General features: G+C 50.3%; 1 protein-coding gene across 6 annotated transcripts; it reads left to right on the top strand.

Moving 5' to 3' along the window:
* The first annotated feature begins 421 nt into the window (after positions 1-421).
* Positions 422-21565, top strand: PRXL2A (peroxiredoxin like 2A). Of its 6 annotated transcripts, none has more exons than XM_027129723.1 (6): positions 422-586; positions 11156-11335; positions 13687-13778; positions 16905-17045; positions 17649-17813; positions 20651-21565. In XM_027129723.1, exons 2-6 carry the CDS (start codon positions 11158-11160, stop codon positions 20762-20764), a joined length of 690 nt encoding a protein of 229 aa, XP_026985524.1. In that variant the 5' UTR covers positions 422-586; positions 11156-11157; the 3' UTR covers positions 20765-21565. The 6 variants fall into 6 exon arrangements, with proteins under 6 accessions (XP_026985524.1, XP_026985525.1, XP_026985529.1 ...); XM_027129724.1 differs by having other exon boundaries at positions 428-535; XM_027129728.1 differs by having other exon boundaries at positions 430-535; positions 11173-11335.
* The last annotated feature ends 9 nt before the right edge of the window (positions 21566-21574 follow it).

The following is a 21574-nucleotide window of genomic DNA, read 5'->3' as shown; positions in this document are numbered from 1 at the left end:
TCAGAGGCTGGCAATTCTGAATTTGTTGCTAAAGTGTGTCGGTCCTAAAGATTCCCCCTCCCTATGCCAAAAAACCGTGAAAAAATAACTGCTCAGAAACTCGCTGAGGACTGAAAGGGGACTGTCCTCGGCTACAGGACTTCCAGGTCCCAGCAGGGCAGTCGAGAGCCTCCTTTTGCTCCAGAAGGCGCCCCTGACAATGAATCAAGAGCCTAGGGTCACCACTCGCGAAGGACTGAAAGCAGCTGGAGCTGTGAGAACCAGGGACCGTATGCGAACGGGTCCCGAGAGCCGCATAGGGTTGGACGCGCGCTCCGAGCTGGCGACAGCGCCACAGCCGGGCTGGCACTGAGCCACGGGAGGGGGGGGGGGGGGGGTGGGGGGGTCACGTGGGAGTGGCGCGCGGGGAGACGCAGGCGCGAACCTGCGCAGGCGCTGGGGCCACCCCTGGGACCCCTGGGGCCGGGGAGTGTTCCATCCGCCAGCCACCGTGCGTCGGGCGCGAGAGGAGGCGGGCTGCAGGGGAGCGCGAGCGGTAAGTGCGGCGCGCAGGGCTCTGCGGGGCACGTGACGTCCGCGAAGGCAGGTGAGGAAACTGAGGCAGGGAGGGGCGAATGATGCAGGTCGAGGCGCGCGCGGGTTGGCCGGATGCGGGGCTGGTTAGGTCAGCCCCACGGTCAGCTTCGGAGCCCGCGGGAAGCTGCTTCAGAGCCGGCAGGGCGCGGCCACACCTGCTGGTCTCGAGGCGGCCCCCACCTCCCTCGGAGGACGACGCCCCCCCCCGCCCCTGAGCCCCGCGCTCCGCGGAAAAACCCAGCGTTTGCGGTCAGAAAACCCGGGGCCGGGACCCTGCGCTGATCTGACCGGCCGAGAAACCCCCCTCTTCCCCGCCCCCAGGCTTTGAGAGAGGCTAATGGCACCGGCTTGCCTGGATTGTTGGGACAAAGAACTGAGAAAGGGGCTTTGTCCTGGCGCGTCTGTTCTGCGGGGCCGAGCCCGGGATGGGCCTGCGGGGTTGCCTGTGGGTGGCGGGCCGACCAGCTGGCGATGGGCGATGTGCGGGTGGAGGCCAAGAGCCTGGTCGTCTTGGGCTCTGTGCCTGCTTAGGGTCCTGGGTTTTATGGCGCCGCGATTTCTCGCGTTTTTCATCATCTCAGAGGCACCTGTTTTGCCTACCTTACCCAAAGGTTACAACCCCTGGCAACTTTTTTTGAAAAGAGCTCAGCCGTACGTTTTAAACCACTGTGCTGAAGTCTGGGAGTGAAAAGACAAGGCACTGATGATCGGACAGTTTCTCCTCGAGGTTGTTGCAGGGATCGGAGCTGAAGCATTTGGAGAAGATGTTTAAGACCCAGCCTGGCCAGGGCCGTGGGGAGGCAGCACCCCCGGGGGGGCCAGAAGCTGGCTTGGGGTCCAGTCCCAGCTGACTCTGGGCCTCTTTTCCTTACCAACACGAGGCTCTTTCCACAACCCAATTCTCTAACCCTGTGTAGTTTTTGTTTTTGTCTTTGTTTTAATGCATTTTCCTTTGAACTTGTCAGGTGGTTAAAAGCAGAAAATAATTACTTGGGATTTATTTAGCAAAGCATTGTCCGGGAGCCAGCTTGTATAGGCTCCGATGCTTCTGCTCCAGCCCAGTCCTGGAGATCAGAAACCCTGTCTCCTTGGAACATACCCGGTCATCAGAAACCCTCCGTCTCATGTACAAACCACATTTTAGGGGCAATCATTGACTAATCTAGAAATGAGTAAGAATTACACCTCACATTATGTCACTCTTTGTAAGGTAGCTTACAAAGCACCACGTATACATTTAATCCTTTGATTCTTACAACTCTGTGGAAGATTACATTTTGTAATTTGGGAATCATTCTTGTTTTACTGATACAAAAACAGTGCTTTGTCCAGGTTCTAACAGCTTGTAGGAATTTGAATTAGGTTTGAGCTATTCTTGGTGTGGCCATTACTGTATTGCTGTTCTTTATAAGGGCATGCCATTCATTTGACATCTTATGTGTTGTTCCTGAGGGGGTATGAAGACATTTATTTTGTCTTATCTGCTTCTGTCACTTAAATGGTGCTTGGAAAGTTTGGTAAGGACTGGAATTCTGAGGCTCAAAGCCCCAGCCTCTATTAGTATCCCAGAAATAAGGCAGCTCTCCTGCCAGCTGGGTACTTGCCTTTTTGTGAAATGTTGAGCAGAGACACTCCAAGCCACCTTCTGCTGAGGCGTGTGTGGCAAGAACTGTCTGGAGACACTGTGCGGTAGCCAGCCCACCCCTGAGCTCAGTGGCCTCTGACACAGGGAGATTACAACTGGGCAGGGCTGTTTGCCTTCTCTGGTGCTGGCAGGCTGCAGACGGGCAGCATGGAGTATGCATTGTGGGGTGGCAGTTAGACCACAGGGGCCTGAGAAAAGCCAGGGTTCCCTCCAGATCCAGAACTTCCGCCCAAGAGGCAGGCCTGCAGTGACACAGCTGAAGAAGTTGTTCAGTGTTTTGTGTCTTTTCTGCTTCAAATCTCCTGCCCTCATAGGAGAATGAGTGAATCTGAGTCCTGCAAAGAAGAGAAAGATGCTGCTGCCTTACAGTTTGTTCCTCGTTGCTCGTATAGTCTTCCCAACAACCCTTCAAAGTGCCCTGGGTTTTTTTTGTTTTTGTTTTTGCGGTACGCGGGCCTCTCACTGTTGTGGCCTCTCCCGTTGCGGACCACAGGCTCCAGACGCGCAGGCTCAGCGGCCATGGCTCACGGGCCCAGCCGCTCCGCGGCATGTGGGATCTTCCCGGACCGGGGCACGAACCCGCGTCCCCTGCATCGTCAGGCGGGCCCTCAATCACTGCGCCGCCAGGGAAGCCCAAAGTGCCCTGTTTTTAAGAAGACACTGAGGTTCAGAGGGACGACGTGACCTCTCATAATCGAAGAGTGAGAACCCAGGATTTTTGTCCTGAATCCCAGTTTCTTTTGTGGTATCTCCCTTGCCTTCCACCCACACTCATGTCACAGAGCCCAGACAGGAGGCTGTGCAAGCAAGGGGCAGAGCAGCCAGGCATTTTGCGTGCGGCTCTGTAGCCGCAGGGTAGCTGATCAAAGACCTCTTCCAGCCCCCATATTCCTCACACTGGCAGTGACTCAGTGTTTCCCAGTCCTCTTGTTCTACATTCAGCATCTGATCAGAACTTTCTGAATCTGGCATTTAAGAGCTAAGCAGTCACGCCAAGTAGGAAGTCAGAGACCGAGGCAAGTAGGTGAGAGCTCCTTGCAACTGGCTAGTTCCATGGGGCTTGACAACAAGGGTGGGTGGGAGTGTATGTCCTACTGCTCGTGGGGCCCTGGGTGCCCGTGTCACCACATTTTCAAGGCTGTCTATCCAGAATTGACAGGACCTTGTTACTGTGGGGAAGAGAGGTATGGAGTGGCTTCTCAGCTGAGAATGGGCAACGTGACCCTTAAAACATTTGGCTTTGAATTATAAATGGCTCACAAAGTACTGGGCTTGGGAAAGATTAGTGCTCTCTCTAGCCACCCGATTTCTCAGGCTCTGTCCAGGAGCAGTTTTGCTTTCAGCCTTCTTCAGGCCAGTGAGCAGACTTGAAGACCTGCAGGCCCTCTTCCTGGGCTCTGATCCCACACTGTTTCGGCCTATGCAGGAGTGTCCAATGCAGGATAGATAGTTATGGACTGGGAGTTGAGAGACCTGAGTCCCGGCACAGCCACTAACCAGTCCTCCCCGCAAGTGACCTGGGACTAGCTGGTCCCATCTCTGGGCCTTAGTTTTTTCTTTTGCTCAGTGAAGGAGGGGCTGAACTAGAGCTCTGAAGGAACAGAGGAGAGCAAAGAAAAGAAGATGAAGCATCCTTTCCAGCCTCGTTCACTGAGGGCTTGAGACAAGAAAGCCCATGTACACTCCTAGTTCCTTTTGTCTCCCTCAGGACCCCTTTCTTCCTTCTGCCCTGTGTCTGCCTCAAGCCAGCTCATTCTGAGGAGGGAGGATTCCCTGGGTCGGGCTTGGCTGGGCAGGTGTACCCTTAATGTTTGGAATATGATGCTGTCTCTACTTGTTTCAGGCATGAATTAACCCACCCAGGGCTGATACTTTGTCTTAGTAAGACTTTATCAGTTCCTGCCCAGACGCAGCTCCTTGAACAGGTAGAATGAGGCCTGGGGAAGCAGAGGGTGAGACTGTACACACCCAGCAGAAGAGCAGTAGTGGCAGGTGTCCCCGTGGCTTTCTGGATGTCAGAACCCTGGAGTTGCAATCATGCAGTACTTCAGAGTCTTTGGATGTCAGAACTGAGATGAACTTGTAGATTTTCTAGTTCTCTCCTCTGTACAGATGAGGAGACCCAGGCCCAGTGTCTTCATAGCTTGTGTCAGATCACCCTGCCGATGAGCAGTGGAGGTAGGACCCAACCTAAGGTCACCTAAGCCCCAGGCTTGAGTGTTTCTTTAAGGTCAAACCAGCTGCAAATTAGTTCCAGCTCTGCCTCACTGCGGAGTTTAAGGAGTAAAATTCAGATCATTTCATTCAGAGATTGAATGCCTACTTGTTGCCAAGATTTGTGTTAAATGCTGAATTTGCAGGAATGAATAAGACAACAGCCCCTGCCCTCAGATTGCTCCACCATACTGTGTGGACAGACATGTAAATAACTAAATGCACTAAGTCCATCTGCTTGTGCATTGTGCGAAGGTATGTGTGTGTTTGCACATACGTGCCTGCTATCTGACTAGAGGTGAGGGAGCAGTCAGTTTTCGGGGCTTTCAGGAAAGGCTCCGGAGAGAAAGTGTTACATGTGCTTGGGCCTTTCCCTAGTTGGCGTGGGCGGGGAGGGCATTCTGGGTAACGGAAACAACACGAGCAACAGTGCAAAGGCCTAACAAAACATGTTACAGTCCTTACACGTTGAGTGATCTGATGAGGGTGCTGAAGTGGCCAGGGATGAGGCCGGAATGGTGGCCTGAAGCTGAGCTGTCAAGGGCCCTGGCGGCGTGCTGAGAGGTTTGTAGCTAGTGAGGGTCTGAAAGCAAGGGAAGCACGTGATCAGGCCAGGGAGTGTGACAGTCGCTCTGGCTACAGCATGGAGAATAGGCTGAAGAGGACCTGGCTGGAGCCAGCCAAGCTCAGTTCCGTAGTTACTGAGATAGGCCAGGTACAGAGTAATAGGGGCTTTGCTGTGGACAGCAGCAGTGAGGCTGAGAAGAGGATGGGTAGCGAACCCATGTCATAGGATGGTCAGAACTTCCTGACTGACTTCATGTGGGCAATGAGGGAGAACAGAGAGTAAAATGCAACTTGCAGTCTCTGGCTTGAGCAGTTGGCTCCATGCTTGTGTCATTCACTGAGCTAGGGAAAAAGAACTCCGGAAGAGAAACTGACTCAGCTTTGGTCATGATGCAACAGAGAGAACCTATAGAACCCCCAAGTGGAAACTTTTGAGTCCGGAGCAGCACTTGGAACCCGGAAGTCACTACCAAGGTGGTGAGTGAAGTGCTGGCTGTAGGTGAGGTCACTGAGGCAGGGAGTGTGGATTGAGAGGAGTCTTGAAGTGGCAGAAAAAGAAGGGAAGGCAGAGGGAGGTAAAGAATAGACAGCAGGTAAGGGGCCCCAGTGGTGTGGGGTGGAGGGCAGGGCAAGGGAGCAGGCTGCACAAGTGTTACCAAGTCCAAACTCATACTGCTCGCTACACGACATGCCAGTAAATTGGGAGAGGAGGTGTTGGGGCAAGGAATAGAGACTTTATTTGGAAAGCCAGCAGACCGAGAAGATGATGGACTCATGTCCCAAAGAACCATCTTACCCGAGTTAGAATTCAGGCTGCTTTTATACTGAGAGGGGAGGCGGGTGGCTGGTGGTTGCATACTTCTTGGTGCAGGAACCCTTTGTCCTTGCAGCTGTCCATGTAGGTCTTGTCACAGTGTTGCTATAAACCTCCAACAAGACAATTGTTATTTTTAGTTCTGCTACTTTTTAAAGGTCAAAGCCTCAAGAATGGGCTATCATGTATATTTCAGGCTCTAGGAAACATCCTTTTACAAAGGTGCAGAGGCAGCATGACTAAGCACAGGCTGCAGAGCACAAGGGTTAGAGCTAAAGGAATAGATCCACTATGGTGTCAGGCTTGTTTGTCTGTTACACAAGCGGCCAGGGGGAAAGGGACATCTTCCTTTGATTTCAGTTAGTGTGACCCCTGGGCTGCATTAAGGGCCACATTAAGGGCTTCACTTCATTAGCCTGCCCGGGGAAGCAGAGAGGGAGTCTGTTGGCGCTTGATAAATGTTATAATCTGCGTGACTGCAAATGACTCAACATTTGCTCCGCGTTTTGAAGGGCTAGGGGATCTTGGCAGCTGTCCATATTGATGTTTTCTGGAGATTGTCCGCAGCAGAAGGAGCCCCAGGGTTTCTGGGTGGCCCGGTCCTGCCAATGGAGTGAGCTTAGGACCATAGGCGGGACTCCAGAGCCCCACCTCCAGCCCTCCCCTGCTGCCAGCTCCCCGTGGGTCAGCAGAAGCCAGGGTGTGCGCACTGCAGATGGTGAGTGCCTGGTGCCCGAGGCTGGGGATGAGGGACCATGTGTGGGGGAGGGGAGGTGGCTTGTGACGCTCTGGGCAGCGGGGAGGAAACACTCTGGAAATTGAAATGGGGGTGGGGTGGGGTAGAGTTGTGATGAGGAACCGAGAATGTGCAGGCTCCAAAGTGAGCTGTTTTTGATAGAATCCCACGATGTCGCTGGGTGCTTTAGAAGCTTTGCCATTCACCCCATCCAACCCCCTCATTTTGGAGTTAAGGAAAATGAGGCTGAGGGAGGGATCAAGCCATCTGGGCCCAGGGAGCCCAGCTGGGTCTCCTGCCCTGAGACGCTTATCCCAGACCAGCGCTGCCACTCTGAGCTGCCCCAGCTGTTGCTTGTTTGTGGTCTTATCACGCTTCACGTTCTTCTGTGGGAGAGACCTGATCAGATAAGTGCCACAGTGGGGAACCGAATACTATGGCTGTGTCAGGTGGCGCCTGGCTCTTCTGTAAACAGCCTTGCTATTATCTTTCAGAGAAACTGACCCTTTCCTTAACAGAAGGGGATAGAGGGGAGGAAAGAGAAGGGACATCTGTCACACGGTACATTTCCTTTAGAGTAAACATGGTTTGACTGTATGTGATGATTGAAAAAAAATAGGTCGATCATTTAAAATTCTCTTTTAAGACAAAAGGGGTCATGTCTCTTGACCTCCAGAAACCCACCAGTGCATGTGTGGGGAGGCCTGTGGAGTAGAAAGACTACAGGCTTTGGGGTCCTAGTGATCTGGGTCCAGGACGCAGCACTGTCCTGCTGGCTCTGTGACACTGGAAAAGGTACTGAACTTCTCTGAACTTCAGTGTTGTCAGCTGCATAACAGGATACTATCTGCCTCATACAACTGTGTGAAATTAAAGCACGCATTTCGAGTGGCGCTGAGTAAGTGCTCGTTTACCGGCCTCCCTATCTCTCCAGTTAGTAGCCTTAGAGGCCCATGTGAAAATGCGTTGTTCCGCGTAGATATGAAGCTTCCTGCTACCTCCAGTCCTTTTTTGTGGGTGGGAATAGCTGTGATGCAGGATGCAGAGCCAGCGAGTTGCATGGCACGTGCTCCAAAGACATGCTGGGATGGGAACTGCTTTGCAGCTCAGGGGGCCTTGCCTGAGAGGCCAGATCTATACACTCTGTAGGTGTTTCTGGAAGTCAGTTTTCACTGCTTCCCCTGGCAGAAGAGGCAGCTGCTAGAGGCCCGCTGGGAGTATATGTTCACGGAGAGGCCAGCCTCTCACCTCTGGTGCTGACAGTGTTTTCACATCTCAGTGCTGCGGGGCCAAGCTCCCCAAAGGGGTGACTCTGTGCTTATGCTTTCCGGATCACAGCTGGAGGCGGGGGCTGGGGTGCTAAGCAATGCTCCTGGGGCTTTTGAAGCCCATATCTTGTGAACTTGAGGTAGGGTGTCGGGCGCCTTTGGGACGTTCACCCCCGCCAGTCCGCTGTTTCCCAGGCTTACTGAGCCCAAGCCTGGCCTAGCTGCTCCATCCTGCTCTCTGAATCCTATGCCTGCTTCAAAGCCATTTCCTTCTGGGTTCTTCTGTGGCTGCCCAGACCGGATGTAACTGGTTCTCACCGCTGCACTGCCTTAGCCCCGTGTTCATACCTTTCCACTTGAATTTCTGTTATCTGTGTACTAGGCCTCTATCTCCTTGAGGACTGTTTATCATTTAGTTTTATGTCATTCCAAACTGCCATTTATTCAACAGGTTAGTGCTGAATAAATGTTTGGAAATAAATGTTGAGTCTGTTTGAGTCTGATTCCCTTGTGCTCGCGAGCAAACGGGCTCGATGGTTGTTGATGGGCAGTGGGGAGCCGGAGCCTGTTTGCCTCCAGAAACAGCCAGTGGTGTGTTAGAAGGGTGTGGAGCTGACTGGAAAGGTCCCTGGACTTCCTGCAACGCTCTGATGTGTCCCAGGAATTGAAGTGAGTCCTTTTGGAGGGTAGGTGTAAGCTGGCCTTTGCGAATTGATGCAGAAATGTTAGCAAATCTGTGATCAGAGACCGTGCCATGTGGGCCTTAATCACATACACATGTCAGCAGTCCAGGGAGGTTTTGGAAGTGCGTCAAGGTACAGAAATTGTTCCAGGCTCTGGGGAATCTCCTGTTTACAGCAGGCAGGTGAGAGCTGTGGTTTTCCTCCTGATTGTTCTGTGAACTATAATGCAGTATAATGTGTAACTTTGACACATAAAAGAACTGGAAGCTGGCCTGTGGACTGTTCTCTCCTGCTTTGCCCGAGTGCTTCGGTCCTCCGTAAGTCATCCTTTTCATCACTCAATCCTACTGAGTTCATTTTAGCACACATTGATGGAGAGCCCACTGTGGACCACAAACAGGCCCTGTGCTGGGCACGGGGGAATTCAGAGATAAACTGAGGAAGAGTCAAAAGAGAGAAAACTTGCAGACAGGTCCACGTCAGAAGGATCGTTGTGATTTGGACACAGGTGGGGGTGAATAATCCCCTCTTGGGGGACGGGGGTAGGCAGAGCATCCAAGGAGACCCCTGGAAGAGGCGTCTGAGTCATGCAGAATAGAGCGAATGAAGGAGGACACTCCGGGCAGAGGCGTGGAGTTGTGCCCTGGTTTTTGACTCTCGTTGTCTCCGCGGCTGCCCTCACACAATGAGCTGAGGAAACAGAAGCTGGCCCTTGAGGAAGGCCCAGCTCTCCAAGGCCAGCCTGCGCTCATGGCTGTACTTTGTTCTGTGGCTTATGGCCAACCAACCACAAAACCTGAATTCTTTGTTCCAAGACAATGCTTCTGAAACTTTTATGTGCGTGTGAATTGCCTGCCGTGTCTGATGAACGCAGGTTATGACTTTTTAGTTCTGAGGTAAGGCTGGAAATTCTGCAGTTCTCCACGATGCCAGTGCTGTCAGCGTACGAGAGCACGTTTTGAGGTTATAAGAAACTCTTCTCTCCCAGCTCACCTCCTCCCCCAACACACACAGTCCCCTTCTTTTTCCTCTCCCCTAGTGTACAGATGCCAAATTCCTCTTTCTTAAAGGCTATTTTCATTTGGTCATTCCCAGTACACACTCCACATCCCCTGTCTGAAAGTTCCCTTTTATTTCTGAACTCAAGTCTGAACTTCCCGGGCTGGCCTAAACACTAGTCTGGCCTACCCTTTTCTTCCCAAAGTTATCACCACCAAGTTACTCCCAACCCTACCTCATGGCAGTGATCCCTCACAGCCCCCTCCCTTGGCAGTGACATGCGGATTTCTGGGCCTTTGCTTAATCCTTTGGAGAGGTCCTCTCCTGAGTCAAGTCCTGCAGGGGAGAATTAAGCCTTTGGTTAGGTGGGATGAGGTCAGGTGGGCCACACACACACACATACACGTAGACACACACCTCAGGTCGGTACCCAGTGATCCGAGCACATAGAGTCGTGCAGGTACTTGGGGAGGAAGGCTCCGGCGTAAGTCAGATCCTAGGATGGCGAGAGGGCCAGATGGAAAGATAGGTATTGTAAGTGGTTGTCAAGAAACAAAGCCTGGGTGGGGTACTTGCTGCGGTTACAGGGGTGGGCTGCTTCCAGGAGCTCCCACTCAGAAGCACAAGGCTTCCCAACTAGAGGAAGCCTTGGCGAGGCCCCCAAGCATGAGCTGGGGAGGAGGCCGGATGCTATAGGACCTGCCTGGACCTCCGTTTCAACTACAGAGCCCCCTGCCCAGTGCAGACTGTCTGTTGCCCAGTCCTCTGAAGCAGACACCCCAGCACCGTGCTCTTTCTTACATGTTGCCTTCTCTCTCAGTCTCTCTACCTGTTCACTGGACGGGCATCTGTATAATTCTGTTCACAGGGAAAAATGTCAGACTAATAGTGGCCATCTCTATTAAACTGTATAATTTAATAGGTGGTAGATGTTGAGAGGATATTTGCTTTCTTGTCAGCTGTGGTTTTATGTATTGCTTTTTTGGTGTTTTGTTTTGTTTTCACCGTGAGCCTGTTTTATTTGTATAATGAGTAGAAAATAAAGGTATTCTTAGTTGGAGAAATGTACTGGGATTGCCTGCCTACTTCGAGTGAGGCCCTGCTGGGCACTGTCTGGGGGCTGGATGAATAGGACCTGGGCTCTGTGTCTAAGGGATTCACAGCGAGGAGGAAGGTAGGGTTACAACAGGGTGGTTGGTCTCTAAGTGATCTAATCACACAGAGAGGCTGCTGCCTCCCCAGGGAGGTGGGAGCTGCCACTCCTGGACTGTGAAGGAAGAGAGCAGACATTGATGAGGAGGGCAGTGACACAGCCTGGAGGAGCGCCATCAAGCTGGGAGGACACAGCCTTGAGCAAGGGAGAGGGAGCACCAAGAGAGGCTGTCGCCTCTGTCGTGGCTGCTGACCCACTAGTGAGCTCCCTGGGGCAGGAACCTCCACATGTCTGTTGTATTCCCAGGCTCCTGTAGCGGCAGGTGGGCAGGGGCTCAGTTAGCAGCCCTTGTCCAGTCCCATCTCTGACACTGCTGCTTCTCCTCCCTTTGCCTCTGGCCCCCTGGTTGGCTGCCCAGCCAGAGCCTTGCTGTCCGGGAGATCAGATTCCGGCTGTCCTGTGGGAGCAGTAACGTCGTCTTCCTTTCTCTCAATCCCCAGAAATGTCTTTCCTCCAGGATCCAAGTTTCTTCACCATGGGAATGTGGTCCATTGGTGCGGGGGCCCTAGGGGCTGCTGCCTTGGCACTGTTCCTGGCCAACACAGACGTATTTCTGCCCAAGCCCCAGAAAGCCACGCTGGAGTATCTGGAGGATATAGACCTGAAAACACTGGAGAAGGGTAAGCAGTGACTCCACTGGTGTCAGTACTTTTCCAAGATGCTGGGATGCAGGCTTACTTAGTTTTTTTCTCTCTGAAGTAGTTCTTTTTTTTTTTTTTTTTTTAATTGAAAAGGCAATATAACATTAGGAAAAATTTAGTGACACTTTAAGAATTACTGATAATTCCATTACCCTAACACGATAATCTCTTTTGTTTTCACACACATTTCTCCAGGTGCGCACGTGACAATATGTAGTTATGATCTTGGTGTACTTGTATGGTGATCTTTTACATTTTAGCTTTTTCTTTTTTTTTTAAGAGATAAAATCTATTTCTTCTTTTTTTTTAAACATCTTTATTGGAGTATAGCTGCTTTACAATGGTGTGTTAGTTGCTGCTGTATAACAAAGTGAATCAGCTATACGTACACATATATCCCCATATCCCCTCCCTCTTGCGTCTCCCTCCCTCCCGCCCTCCCTATCCCACCCCTCCAGGCTGTCACAAAGCCCCGAGCCAATATCCCTGTGCCATGTGGCTGCTTCCCACTAGCTATCTACCTTACATTTGGTAGTGTATATATGTCCAGGCCACTCTCTCACTTAGTCCCAGCTTACCCTTCCCCGTCCCCGTGTCCTCAGCCATTCTCTACATCTGCATCTTTGTTCCTGTCCTGCCGCTAGGTTTTTCAGAACCATTTTTTTTAGATTCCCTATATATGTGTTAGCATGTGGTATTTTTCTCTTTCTGACTTGCTTCACTCTGTGTGACAGGCTCTAGGCCCATCCACCTCACTACAAATAACTCAGTTTCGTTTCTTTTTATGGCTGAGTATTAGTTTTTTCTTATCAAAAGCATTTTTCATTTTCTCATGTTGTCTCTCTAAATATAATGATAATCGTTCCATAATATTTAGTAAAATTGTACCACTGTTTACTCAACCAAACCTTCCAGAGTGTGTTCTGAGGAATTCCAGGCTCCTGGATCTTCAAAGACAGGAGCTCCTGAGTCCAATAAATTTGAGAAACACTATGTCCAATTGCATGTCCCTGGTTCTCAGCACAGGGGTTTGCTTACTGAAATGAGGTGCCTGGATCGTTACTGGTACAGGCATGGGCAGCCTCGCCTGTGGTGCAGCTACAGCACCCGGGGAAGCACAGGGCCACACCTTTAGAATGGACCTGCCTGTCTGCCTCTTCCTGGGGAGCCAGCTGGTGTCCCTGCCGGACGGCTGAGAGCCGCATGTGGTGACTCTGCTGCCTCTCTGTGCTCTCGGCGTTGGATCTGAAGCCCAGGGGATTTTGGTCATGCCGATAGTGTGGGTGCAGTGGGCATGAGAGTTTGGTGCAACTTGGGACTCACTGACTGGGAGGTCTCCAGGTTGGCCCCTCAAAGGGAGGCCATCGCGTCTGTTCAGTAAGTGAGGAAGCTTGTCAAGGGAAGGCAGGAACTGTGACTGCAGATTTATGATGTAGGTCACCTCAGTAAGGGACTAAGAAGCCCTGCAGAGAGAGTCCTATTTAGCTATGTTCGACCCAGCGTTTCCCAGTGTCATTTGATTTCGATCCCCTCCCACCTTCTTTTTTTCCTATGTAACATCCCACAGGGACATGGATTCCTCTGAGAAATGCTAAAATAATAAGGGATAGTACTTATTGAGCCCTCACTGACTCTGTATTGCCTGGAGAGCACTTTTATATCCATCTTTTAATACTCCCTGTGGCCCAAAGTGGAGCTGCTAGGCATCTACATTTACAAATGGGGAAATGGAGGTTCAGGGCGGAGATACAGCCCGCCCCGGGTCACACCTAGATGCGGACTCAGCGTGACTGGAGCCGGGCTTGAGCTACACTACTCTGCTACCCAAAGAATTTCCTTGTTGGACATCTTCTACCCTCTCCTGTGGATAATGGTGCGGTTAACATATTTAGGTTAAATTGTCTTTTGTTTTTAATTTCTTTTGACCTAATTTCTTTGAATACTTTTTTAAGAATTGGGGTTTTCTTGGCCAAAGTGCAAGATCTCGTTCAAGTTTTGGCCACGTATCTGCCCGAAAGGATTGTTACAAGTTACATTGAGACAGCAAAGGAATATGCTATTTTTCCAGAAATGTTCCAGTTTGGGATGTTCAAGTTCACAACTAGATTTTTATGGGGGAGGGGCCTTCTGGTTATACAGTAGGACCCTTACACTGGATTCATTTTCCTTGGAAAGATGAATATTTCCTATCCGTGTTTCCTGTTTGCTTTTTCCCACATGTGAAGTAGTTTTGCAGGTCCTCTGTTTGGCCTGGTGCTGTTTATGAGGTGCTTAGAGGTTGGGGCCAGGCTGAGAGGAAATGATACTGAATTCCCTTTTCTTCTCCTCAGAACCAGTGACTTTTAAAGCAAAGGCGCTCTGGGAAAATAATGGAGCTGTGATTATGGCTGTGCGGAGGCCAGGCTGTTTCCTCTGTCGAGAGGTGAGTGCATTTGAGGATCTGTTCAGAGGAAGGGATCCTAGCAAGGGGGGACCGGGGCATTTCCAGCCAGGACCAACAGTGGCCCATTATGTTATTTACTCTAGGTTTGTTTTGTTTTGTTTTTTGCCTAATTCTCTGCTTCTGTTCATTTAACAGCTCACCATATCCTAGGGTTAGCAACATATTTGACTTTTCTTTGGCATTCCAAGGCCTTTCACTCTCGTAGTATCTGTGTCCTGGACCAGGTCCAATTGCATGTCCCTGGTTCTCAGCACAGGGGTTTGCTTACTGAAATGAGGTGCCTGGATTGTTACTGGTACAGGCGTGGGCAGCCTCGCCTGTGGTGCAGCTACAGCACCCGGGGAAGCACAGGGCCACATCTTTAGAATGGACCTGCCTGTCTGCCTCTTCCTGGGGAGCCCGCTGGTGTCCCTGCCGGACGGCTGAGAGCCGCACGTGGTGACTCTGCTGCCTCTCTGTGCTCTCGGCGTTGGATCTGAAGCCCAGGGGATTTTGGTCATGCCGATAGTGTGGGTGCAGTGGGCATGAGAGTTTGGTGCAATTTGGGGCTCACTGACTGGGAGGTCTCCAGGTTGGCCCCTCAAAGGGAGGCCATCGCGTCTGTTCAGTAAGTGAGGAAGCTTGTCAAGGGAAGGCAGGGTCCAGCCTTGTCACTTTACACAAAGTAAACTGAGGATAAGAGTGGTTTGTTGACCTATCCATGGTCATACAGTCAGTGACAGAAGACCCAGGTCCCGAGGTTCACGGCTTTGCCTGGGGGAGAACTGGGAACGACAGTACTCCAGCTCTTGAGAAAACTTTGCTTTTCAGGTCATGGTCTTGGTCCTGTCCGAGTTGCCATCCTCCTTCCCCTGGTTGTCCTGTCTTATCCTGAGGCATTTCCTTTCAGCCTTGCAGAGCGCTCCCCTGCTTGTGTGGTTGGGCTGGCTGAGAATCTGCCTACATTGCATGGTGCACTATCGTACTATACATTCAGGGCACTTTCCGTCGGTACCTCATTGGTTCCCCACTGCATCCCTGGAAAATACAGCTTGTTGTTGTTATTGTCATTTTACAGAGGAGGAAATTGAGGTACAGAGGTAGTGACAATGTCATACTGCTGTAGGGGGTGTATTAATTTCCTATTGCTGCTGTAGCACGTGATCACATACTCAGTGGCTTTAAATAACACTGATTCATTTTCTTACAGTTCTAAAGGTCAGCATTCTGAAATGGGTCTCACTGAGCTAAAATAAAGGTATCAGCAGGGCTGTAATTCTTCTGGAGGCTCTAGGGGATAAATAATTTCTGTGTCTTTTCCAGCCTCTAGAGGCCATCTGCATTCCTTGGCTCGTGCCCCCTTCCTCCATTTTTAAAGCCAGCAATAGCTGGCCAAGTCTTTCTTACGTTGTGTCACTATGACACTGACCGTTCTGCTTTCCTCTCCCACATTTAAGGACCTTAGTGATTCCACATTGGGACCACCCAGATAAAACAGGATAATCTCCTTTAAGATCACCTGATTAGCAATCTAAATTTCATCTGCTGCCTTAATTCCCCCTTCCCATGTAACAAAACATATTCACGGGTTCTTGGGATTAGGATGTGGACATCCATCCTTAGGAGGTATTCTGCCTACCACAGGGGGTGACATTTAAACTCAGGGCTTTTGAGTCCAATCTCTGATGCCTCCAAATACCAACATGGAAGCCTTTTGTGACCTGATTTCTCAAGGACAGCTAAACCCCAAGGTTCCGGGAGCACCTGCTCTAATTACAACCTGTTTTTCTGGGCTCTGGTCCGTACCCTGCTAGAGCATTTTATGGAAACTTATGTTTCTAAAAGGATGGTTGGATGGCAGGCAAAGTTACTTTGAGGGGGGAGGCATGTGACTCAGTTTCCACTTCACACTTTTTCTGAGTAAAGCCCAGGGAAAGTGAGTAAAACCTTTCCTCTCACACACAGGTGCTCTTTGACCACATCAGACCTGTAGTCCTCTCTGCTCTTGGGCAGAGTCTGCCACTCACTGAACCTCTTGACAAATGCATTGTAATGAATTCTGCTTCATTAGCTATCCTTTTGTTGTTGTTCTAGAAAATACATGAAAAATTAAATGCAGTTGCCACCGTATAGCAATGTATTGGAGGCAAGTAGGCTGCTTCTGATAGGATTTCCTGCTGTTTCTTTCATTCTGACACCAAATGTGAAAAAGTAGTTTGTTCTTAACATCGAAGCTCTACCCTGATGTATGAGTTTCATCTTTTCATCTAGCCCGCAGTTCCTGAGAATCAGGGATGTCCATACTTCCCAGCTCAGCTGCAGTCTCCCCATTGTCCACCTTCACCTGGAATCTTTCCTCCTGGTACCCAGTACCTTCTGCATATCCAGCCATGTGCTAGGCACTGAGGGATACAAGAAATGGAAGGCAGTTTCTGACTCTGAGACACATTTGGGAACTTAAGGGACAAAGCTCAACTTAGTGGAACCCAGTGGACTCAGTACAGAAAAAGTCGCCAAGCAGGAAAGATTAGATATACACAGAGAATCAGGCCTTTACTCCAGGCTGCGCTAGCCAGGGAGAACTTTTTAGAACAGGGATCCTTTTCTGGAGGGTAGGATTTGAGCTGGAGAAAGAAGGAAGGTTATTGCAATGAGAGGGGGCCAGCTGAGCAGAGGTGTGGAGGCAGCTGTTCACATGGCCTGCATGGAGATCGACTGCTAGGCCCTTGTGCTAGTTTGCTCTAGTGCAGTGGAGGGGCTGGGAGATTAGGAGAGAAGCACTGTGGCTAGGAGTGGAGGACTGAGTTTGGGTGCAAGCTCTTAGTTATCGGATGTTCCCCAGGCCATGGTTAGGACACCCAGAACAGGAGACTAGCCTCTCCTTCCCTCCATGGATAGGACAGGAACCTGGGCTGAGGAGGGGACCTGACACTCTATCCTGAGGCCTCGTGCCCAGCTGGGACAGTCTTTTGCTGGTCTACACAGGCCTTAATTGTTCTTGGCATTTTGTTGCCTTTGTTCTTCTGCATTCGGTGCCAGCCACGCTCTGGGCCTGTAGGAAAGAGGGTGTTGGTTGGCTGCAGAGCCCCGAGAGTTCATGCCCCTGACCTTTCCTGTCTTCCGCAGGAGGCTGCAGACCTGTCCTCCCTGAAGCCCAAGTTGGACGAGCTGGGCATCCCCCTCTACGCAGTGGTAAAGGAGCACGTCAAGACTGAAGTGAAGGACTTCCAGCCTTATTTCAAAGGAGAAATCTTCCTGGATGAAAAGGTACGTGTGCTGTGAGCCTGTCGGACACAGACCGTTGGGGATTGCGCTGGTGTGTGGAGAGTTCGGTGGCCAAAAGCATGTCTGGACAGGAGTTGGAGTCGGCCTCCCTTTCAGCTGCCCCTAGCCCTCTGAGCAGAGCATGAGTGAAAAAACTTAAGAGCTGTCCTTCATTTATTACTTGAGCCCTTCCTGACTTGTGACCCGGGAATGGGAGCCTTGGAACTAGCTGAAAGCTCCACCGGTTTCCCTGCGCTGCAGGGGTTTGCCCAGCACAAGCCCCCGTCCCTTAATTCATTGCAGCCATAGTTCTTTCCCCTCTACTAACCTCTGCAGAATGGAGGACTGTTATCACTCTGTCAGGCCCAAGAACCCTGTACGTCCATAGCAAGAGATTAGAGTTAGGGTGGCAGGCCACAGGGTTCTCTTTAGCTCGGGCAGTTGAGAGCGCTCCTGGGTGGCAGCTGTGTGTCGGGTGGTGGAGGACAGGAACCAGCAGCCTTTGGGTCTTTGTCTGAAAACAGATGCCCTGCTGGGAACTTTCCTCCCTGGGGAAGGCAGGCATATGGGCTACTCATATGGGGTCTGTCTTCCTCGCTCCTACAGAAGAAGTTCTATGGTCCGGAAAGGCGGAAGATGATGTTCATGGGATTTGTCCGTCTGGGTGTCTGGTACAACTTCTTCCGGGCCCGGAGTGGAGGCTTTTCTGGAAACCTGGAAGGCGAGGGCTTCATCCTTGGGGGAGTTTTTGTGGTGGGACCAGGAAAGCAGGTAAATTGCTAGCGTGTTCACTCGTGGGTCTGTGAGCATAAGACCCTGACGTGTCGGGTGGGAGGGTGGCTTTCCCTGCTCGGAGTCTCCCAGCCTTCCTTCCAGAAAGCCAGGGAGCATGAGGAAGGGGAAGGGAGGGAAATGATGGTTTATTGCACGCCTGCTCTCACGGCACCTCACACACGACCCCCTCCCTCGTCACGGTAACATGGCGACACAGTCTGAGTCTTGCAGGTAAATAACTTGTGAGGGGGCAAGCGACTGCACCGAGGAGGACGGCTCCTCAGTGGCACTTCAGGAGCCTGGACCCGGGTTTCCTGATGTCAAGTTCTCTTTTCTACACTAGAACAAAAGCAGAGTCTTTATGAAGAATTTACTCCCTGGCAGTGTTCCCTGTCATCGAGGATGGACAGTAGAGAAAAGTGAAGAGGAGAGAAGGAATGGAAAGAGACCTCGTTGGGGGAGCAGCGGGGAGCTGTGCTGGGTGGTGCTTTCCCTGCGGGGGTCCTGGTGGCCTGGCTGTCTCGGGAGGGGCAGCAGACTTCTCTGCACACTCTATTTCAGGCCCTGGCTGTGGGGATCCAGAGGCAGCACGGGGGCTTAAGGGAAGGTGTGGAGAGATGAGGTCTCTGTGGGCTCAGGAGGCGGGTGGGTGGATGCTCCACGTCAGACTCACAGCAGTGCCAGCAGAGGCCGGGTGGGCACAGAAAAAGGACAGGGTACAGTGAGTGCAGGCTCAAGGCCTGGCAGGAAGACCCAGTGGTCTGATTTCTAGGCTCGTCTCACCAACTTCGGGCATGACATTAACATTTGAGCTTGTCTGTAAAAAGACAGGGTTGGAATTCCCTGGCGGTCCAGTGGTTAGGGCTCGGTGCTTCCACTGCAGGGGGCACGGGTTCGATCCCTGGTCAGGGAACTAAGATCCCAAAAGCCGCATGGTGCGGCCAAAAAGAAAAAAGAAGACAGGGTTGGTCTGCATGGTGGAACTCACCACTGACGTTGATAACTGCGTACTTTCCCCAGTTGGGGAGGAAAGCTAGTGGGACTAGAATGCCTTCAATTTTAAGCTGTATTTCGAATCTCTTCCTTTTAAACCTTGGTATCTGCAGTTGCTTGTCTGTGTGAGAATCTAGCATGAATTGGTGTCTGATATAACATAAACCTGTTTGCTAACTTTCTGGTAATGTATCGAAATGTCTTAGTGATAACGGCTGCCAGTGAGTGCCTGCCTTGTGCCAGGTGCTCATATACGTGATCTCCTGTCTTCTCTGCAACCAGTCTGGGATGGTTGGTATTTTTATTCCTATCTACATGTAAGGAAGTGGGCCTATGAAATAACTCAGCCAAAGATATGGGGCTAGTATGTGGTGCAAAGGGAATGAAACTCAGGAACTCCGATCTGTCCTGCTCCAGAGACCCTGCCCTTCCCTTGCCCATAGCCCCTCTTTGGAGGTGGTTCCCAAAGACCCCTTCCAGGTACCCTTGCACTTGGGCAGGCCACTTCCTCAGGATCTCTAAGCCTCTTCCCATTCTGGGCCCCTGGGATTCCTTCCCCTTCCTATCTCTGCCTTTCCTCAGCCCCCAGGGAAGGGCTTGGCTCACCTGCCAGCCTCCTCTTGCCTGGCAGTGACTCACCTGGTGCTCACGGGCTGCCCAAGCCTGGCTGGCTCGCTCCTGGGGTGTTGTTTGACTTTGCTGGTGCTCCCTGGAGCTCCTGTCTTCCTCCTTCCTGGTGGAAGGCTGACCAGGCTGGCCTGGCCTCAGGGCTTACCTCCGTGTTTCTTCAGAGCAGAGTTTTTGCAGTCCCACTGTGCCAGGTGCCACTCAGTAGGGATTTCCTTTGTCATAATAATCTTTAAAGCATACTTAACTTTAAAGAAGCAGTGTGTTTTCAACATAGGAAATTTGAAAACGGAGAAGGTGGGGAGAGCCATTCTATAAGCTCAGCTATCAGGGACAACCTCTTAGGACACAGCTGAGCTGCCAGGCCTTTTGTTTTTTTTTAAGAAAACGGTACCTTACTAAACTAGATGTTCTTTTTTCATTTAACAGCGTGTCATGGACATCTCCCCATTTCGTCATATGTTCTTCCTCAGTGTTTTTAACGCCTGCAAACCGCGCTAATGAGCGAGTGAATATACTTTCCTGATCTGCTTCTCTGTGGTCACCACAGTGTGGTGGCACTTTTCTTTTTAAAAGTCTTTATAAATAATGGTACAAAGAACATGTTTATAAATGTTTATTTTTTAAATTCAATTTGAGTTTAATTTGTCACCTATCAAAGAACCCTTTAACAAGGATTCCTTGATGCTGATCTCAAACTCATTTTATCTTTTTTACAACTTTAGGGTATTTTGGGGTGTAGTATGTCTTACTGCATTTTGCTTCATGGTATCAGAAGTGAGTGGCCTCCGGTTTCGTAGGAAAACTAAAGATAGCGTCTCCCTTTTCAGGTGTTCACTTAGTGCCTGTCAAGGTCTGACCTCTGAGCTCTACTTCCACAACTCCAGGCTTTTCTGTGCAAGCTCATTCTGTTCTTTCTGCCTGGAATGTTCTTTTACGTGCATCTCTACCTGTAGACGTGCTCTATCACCTGTGAAGCCTCCTGACTTCCGGCTCCCAAAGTGCTGCTTGTACAGTCCAAATATTGCGGAGCAGCCTCCCCTGATCTACCTTCCCCAAAAGACTGAACTCTTCAAGGGCAGAGCCGGGACCGATTCGGATCTCTGTTCCTTGCTGCCCAAGCAAGGGCCTTGATGGACAGCTGGCGCTCAGTGTCTGTCTCATGAATGAATGACTCAGAGTGAGGACTGATGTACCCTCTTGTTTCCTTTCAGGGCATTCTTCTGGAGCACCGAGAAAAAGAATTTGGAGACAAAGTAAACCTAGTTTCTGTTCTGGAAGCTGCTAAGAAGATCAAACCACAGACTTCAGCCTCAGAGAAGAAATGATTGTGTGAAACTGCCCAGCTCAGGGATAACTAGGGCTCTCACCCGTGTTCATGGGATGTGTTGTGTTTCCACTGCTGTCCCTAAGGAGTTAGAAACCCATTTATGCCATATTCTCAGTATAGACAATTAACATATTTTAATATTGTACTCTGTTTAGGCCTAATAAGGCAAAATAACCCCCAAACAAGACTGATAAAAATCTAATTAATAAGGCTTATTTCAGCTAAAACCTGGAAGATCTGAGGCTTAAAGTTGACTGCTACACCTCATTACAAACATATATGGTGTTTGAGTGCTGTTATTTGAAATGATTTTCATTTTCGTGTCTTTAAAAATCTAAGAAAAGTTGGTGATTGACTTGAAGATTAACGGTATAAGGTTCTGGCTTGTGTTTTCAGTGAATGATTCACGTTAGTGATTTTGCTGTCTTTCCTAGAGGAACGACTTGGCATTTAAAATTGGTAGCTGCTTTCCTGTTGATGGTTTTCTAGCCTAATCTGGTGACTGAGGAGGAAAAAGGACAGAGAAGATGAAATGTAACTTAGTTCACTGGTTTGTTATGATTTATTATATTATGTTAACGTAATACTCGTATAAAAGGACTATGTGCTTTGGATGGTTCGATAAAGGTAAACTATAAAGTGAAATCTATTTTTTCATCGTCTTCCATTCTAATCTTGGAGATTTGATTTTCTAGAAGAGATGATCAGTAAAATTAGGCTCTAATAAAATCAGGCATCAGAAATTGCCCATATGTACAAATGTTTCTGACAAAACTAACAATAAAAATATTTACCGTAATAACGGCTG

This window comes from Aethalodelphis obliquidens, unplaced genomic scaffold (genome assembly GCF_003676395.1).
Source record: "Aethalodelphis obliquidens isolate GAN/ISIS:26980383/991018 unplaced genomic scaffold, ASM367639v1 scaffold37, whole genome shotgun sequence".
Classification (NCBI taxonomy): domain Eukaryota; kingdom Metazoa; phylum Chordata; class Mammalia; order Artiodactyla; family Delphinidae; genus Aethalodelphis; species Aethalodelphis obliquidens.
This window is presented reverse-complemented; position numbering and strand designations above follow the sequence as displayed.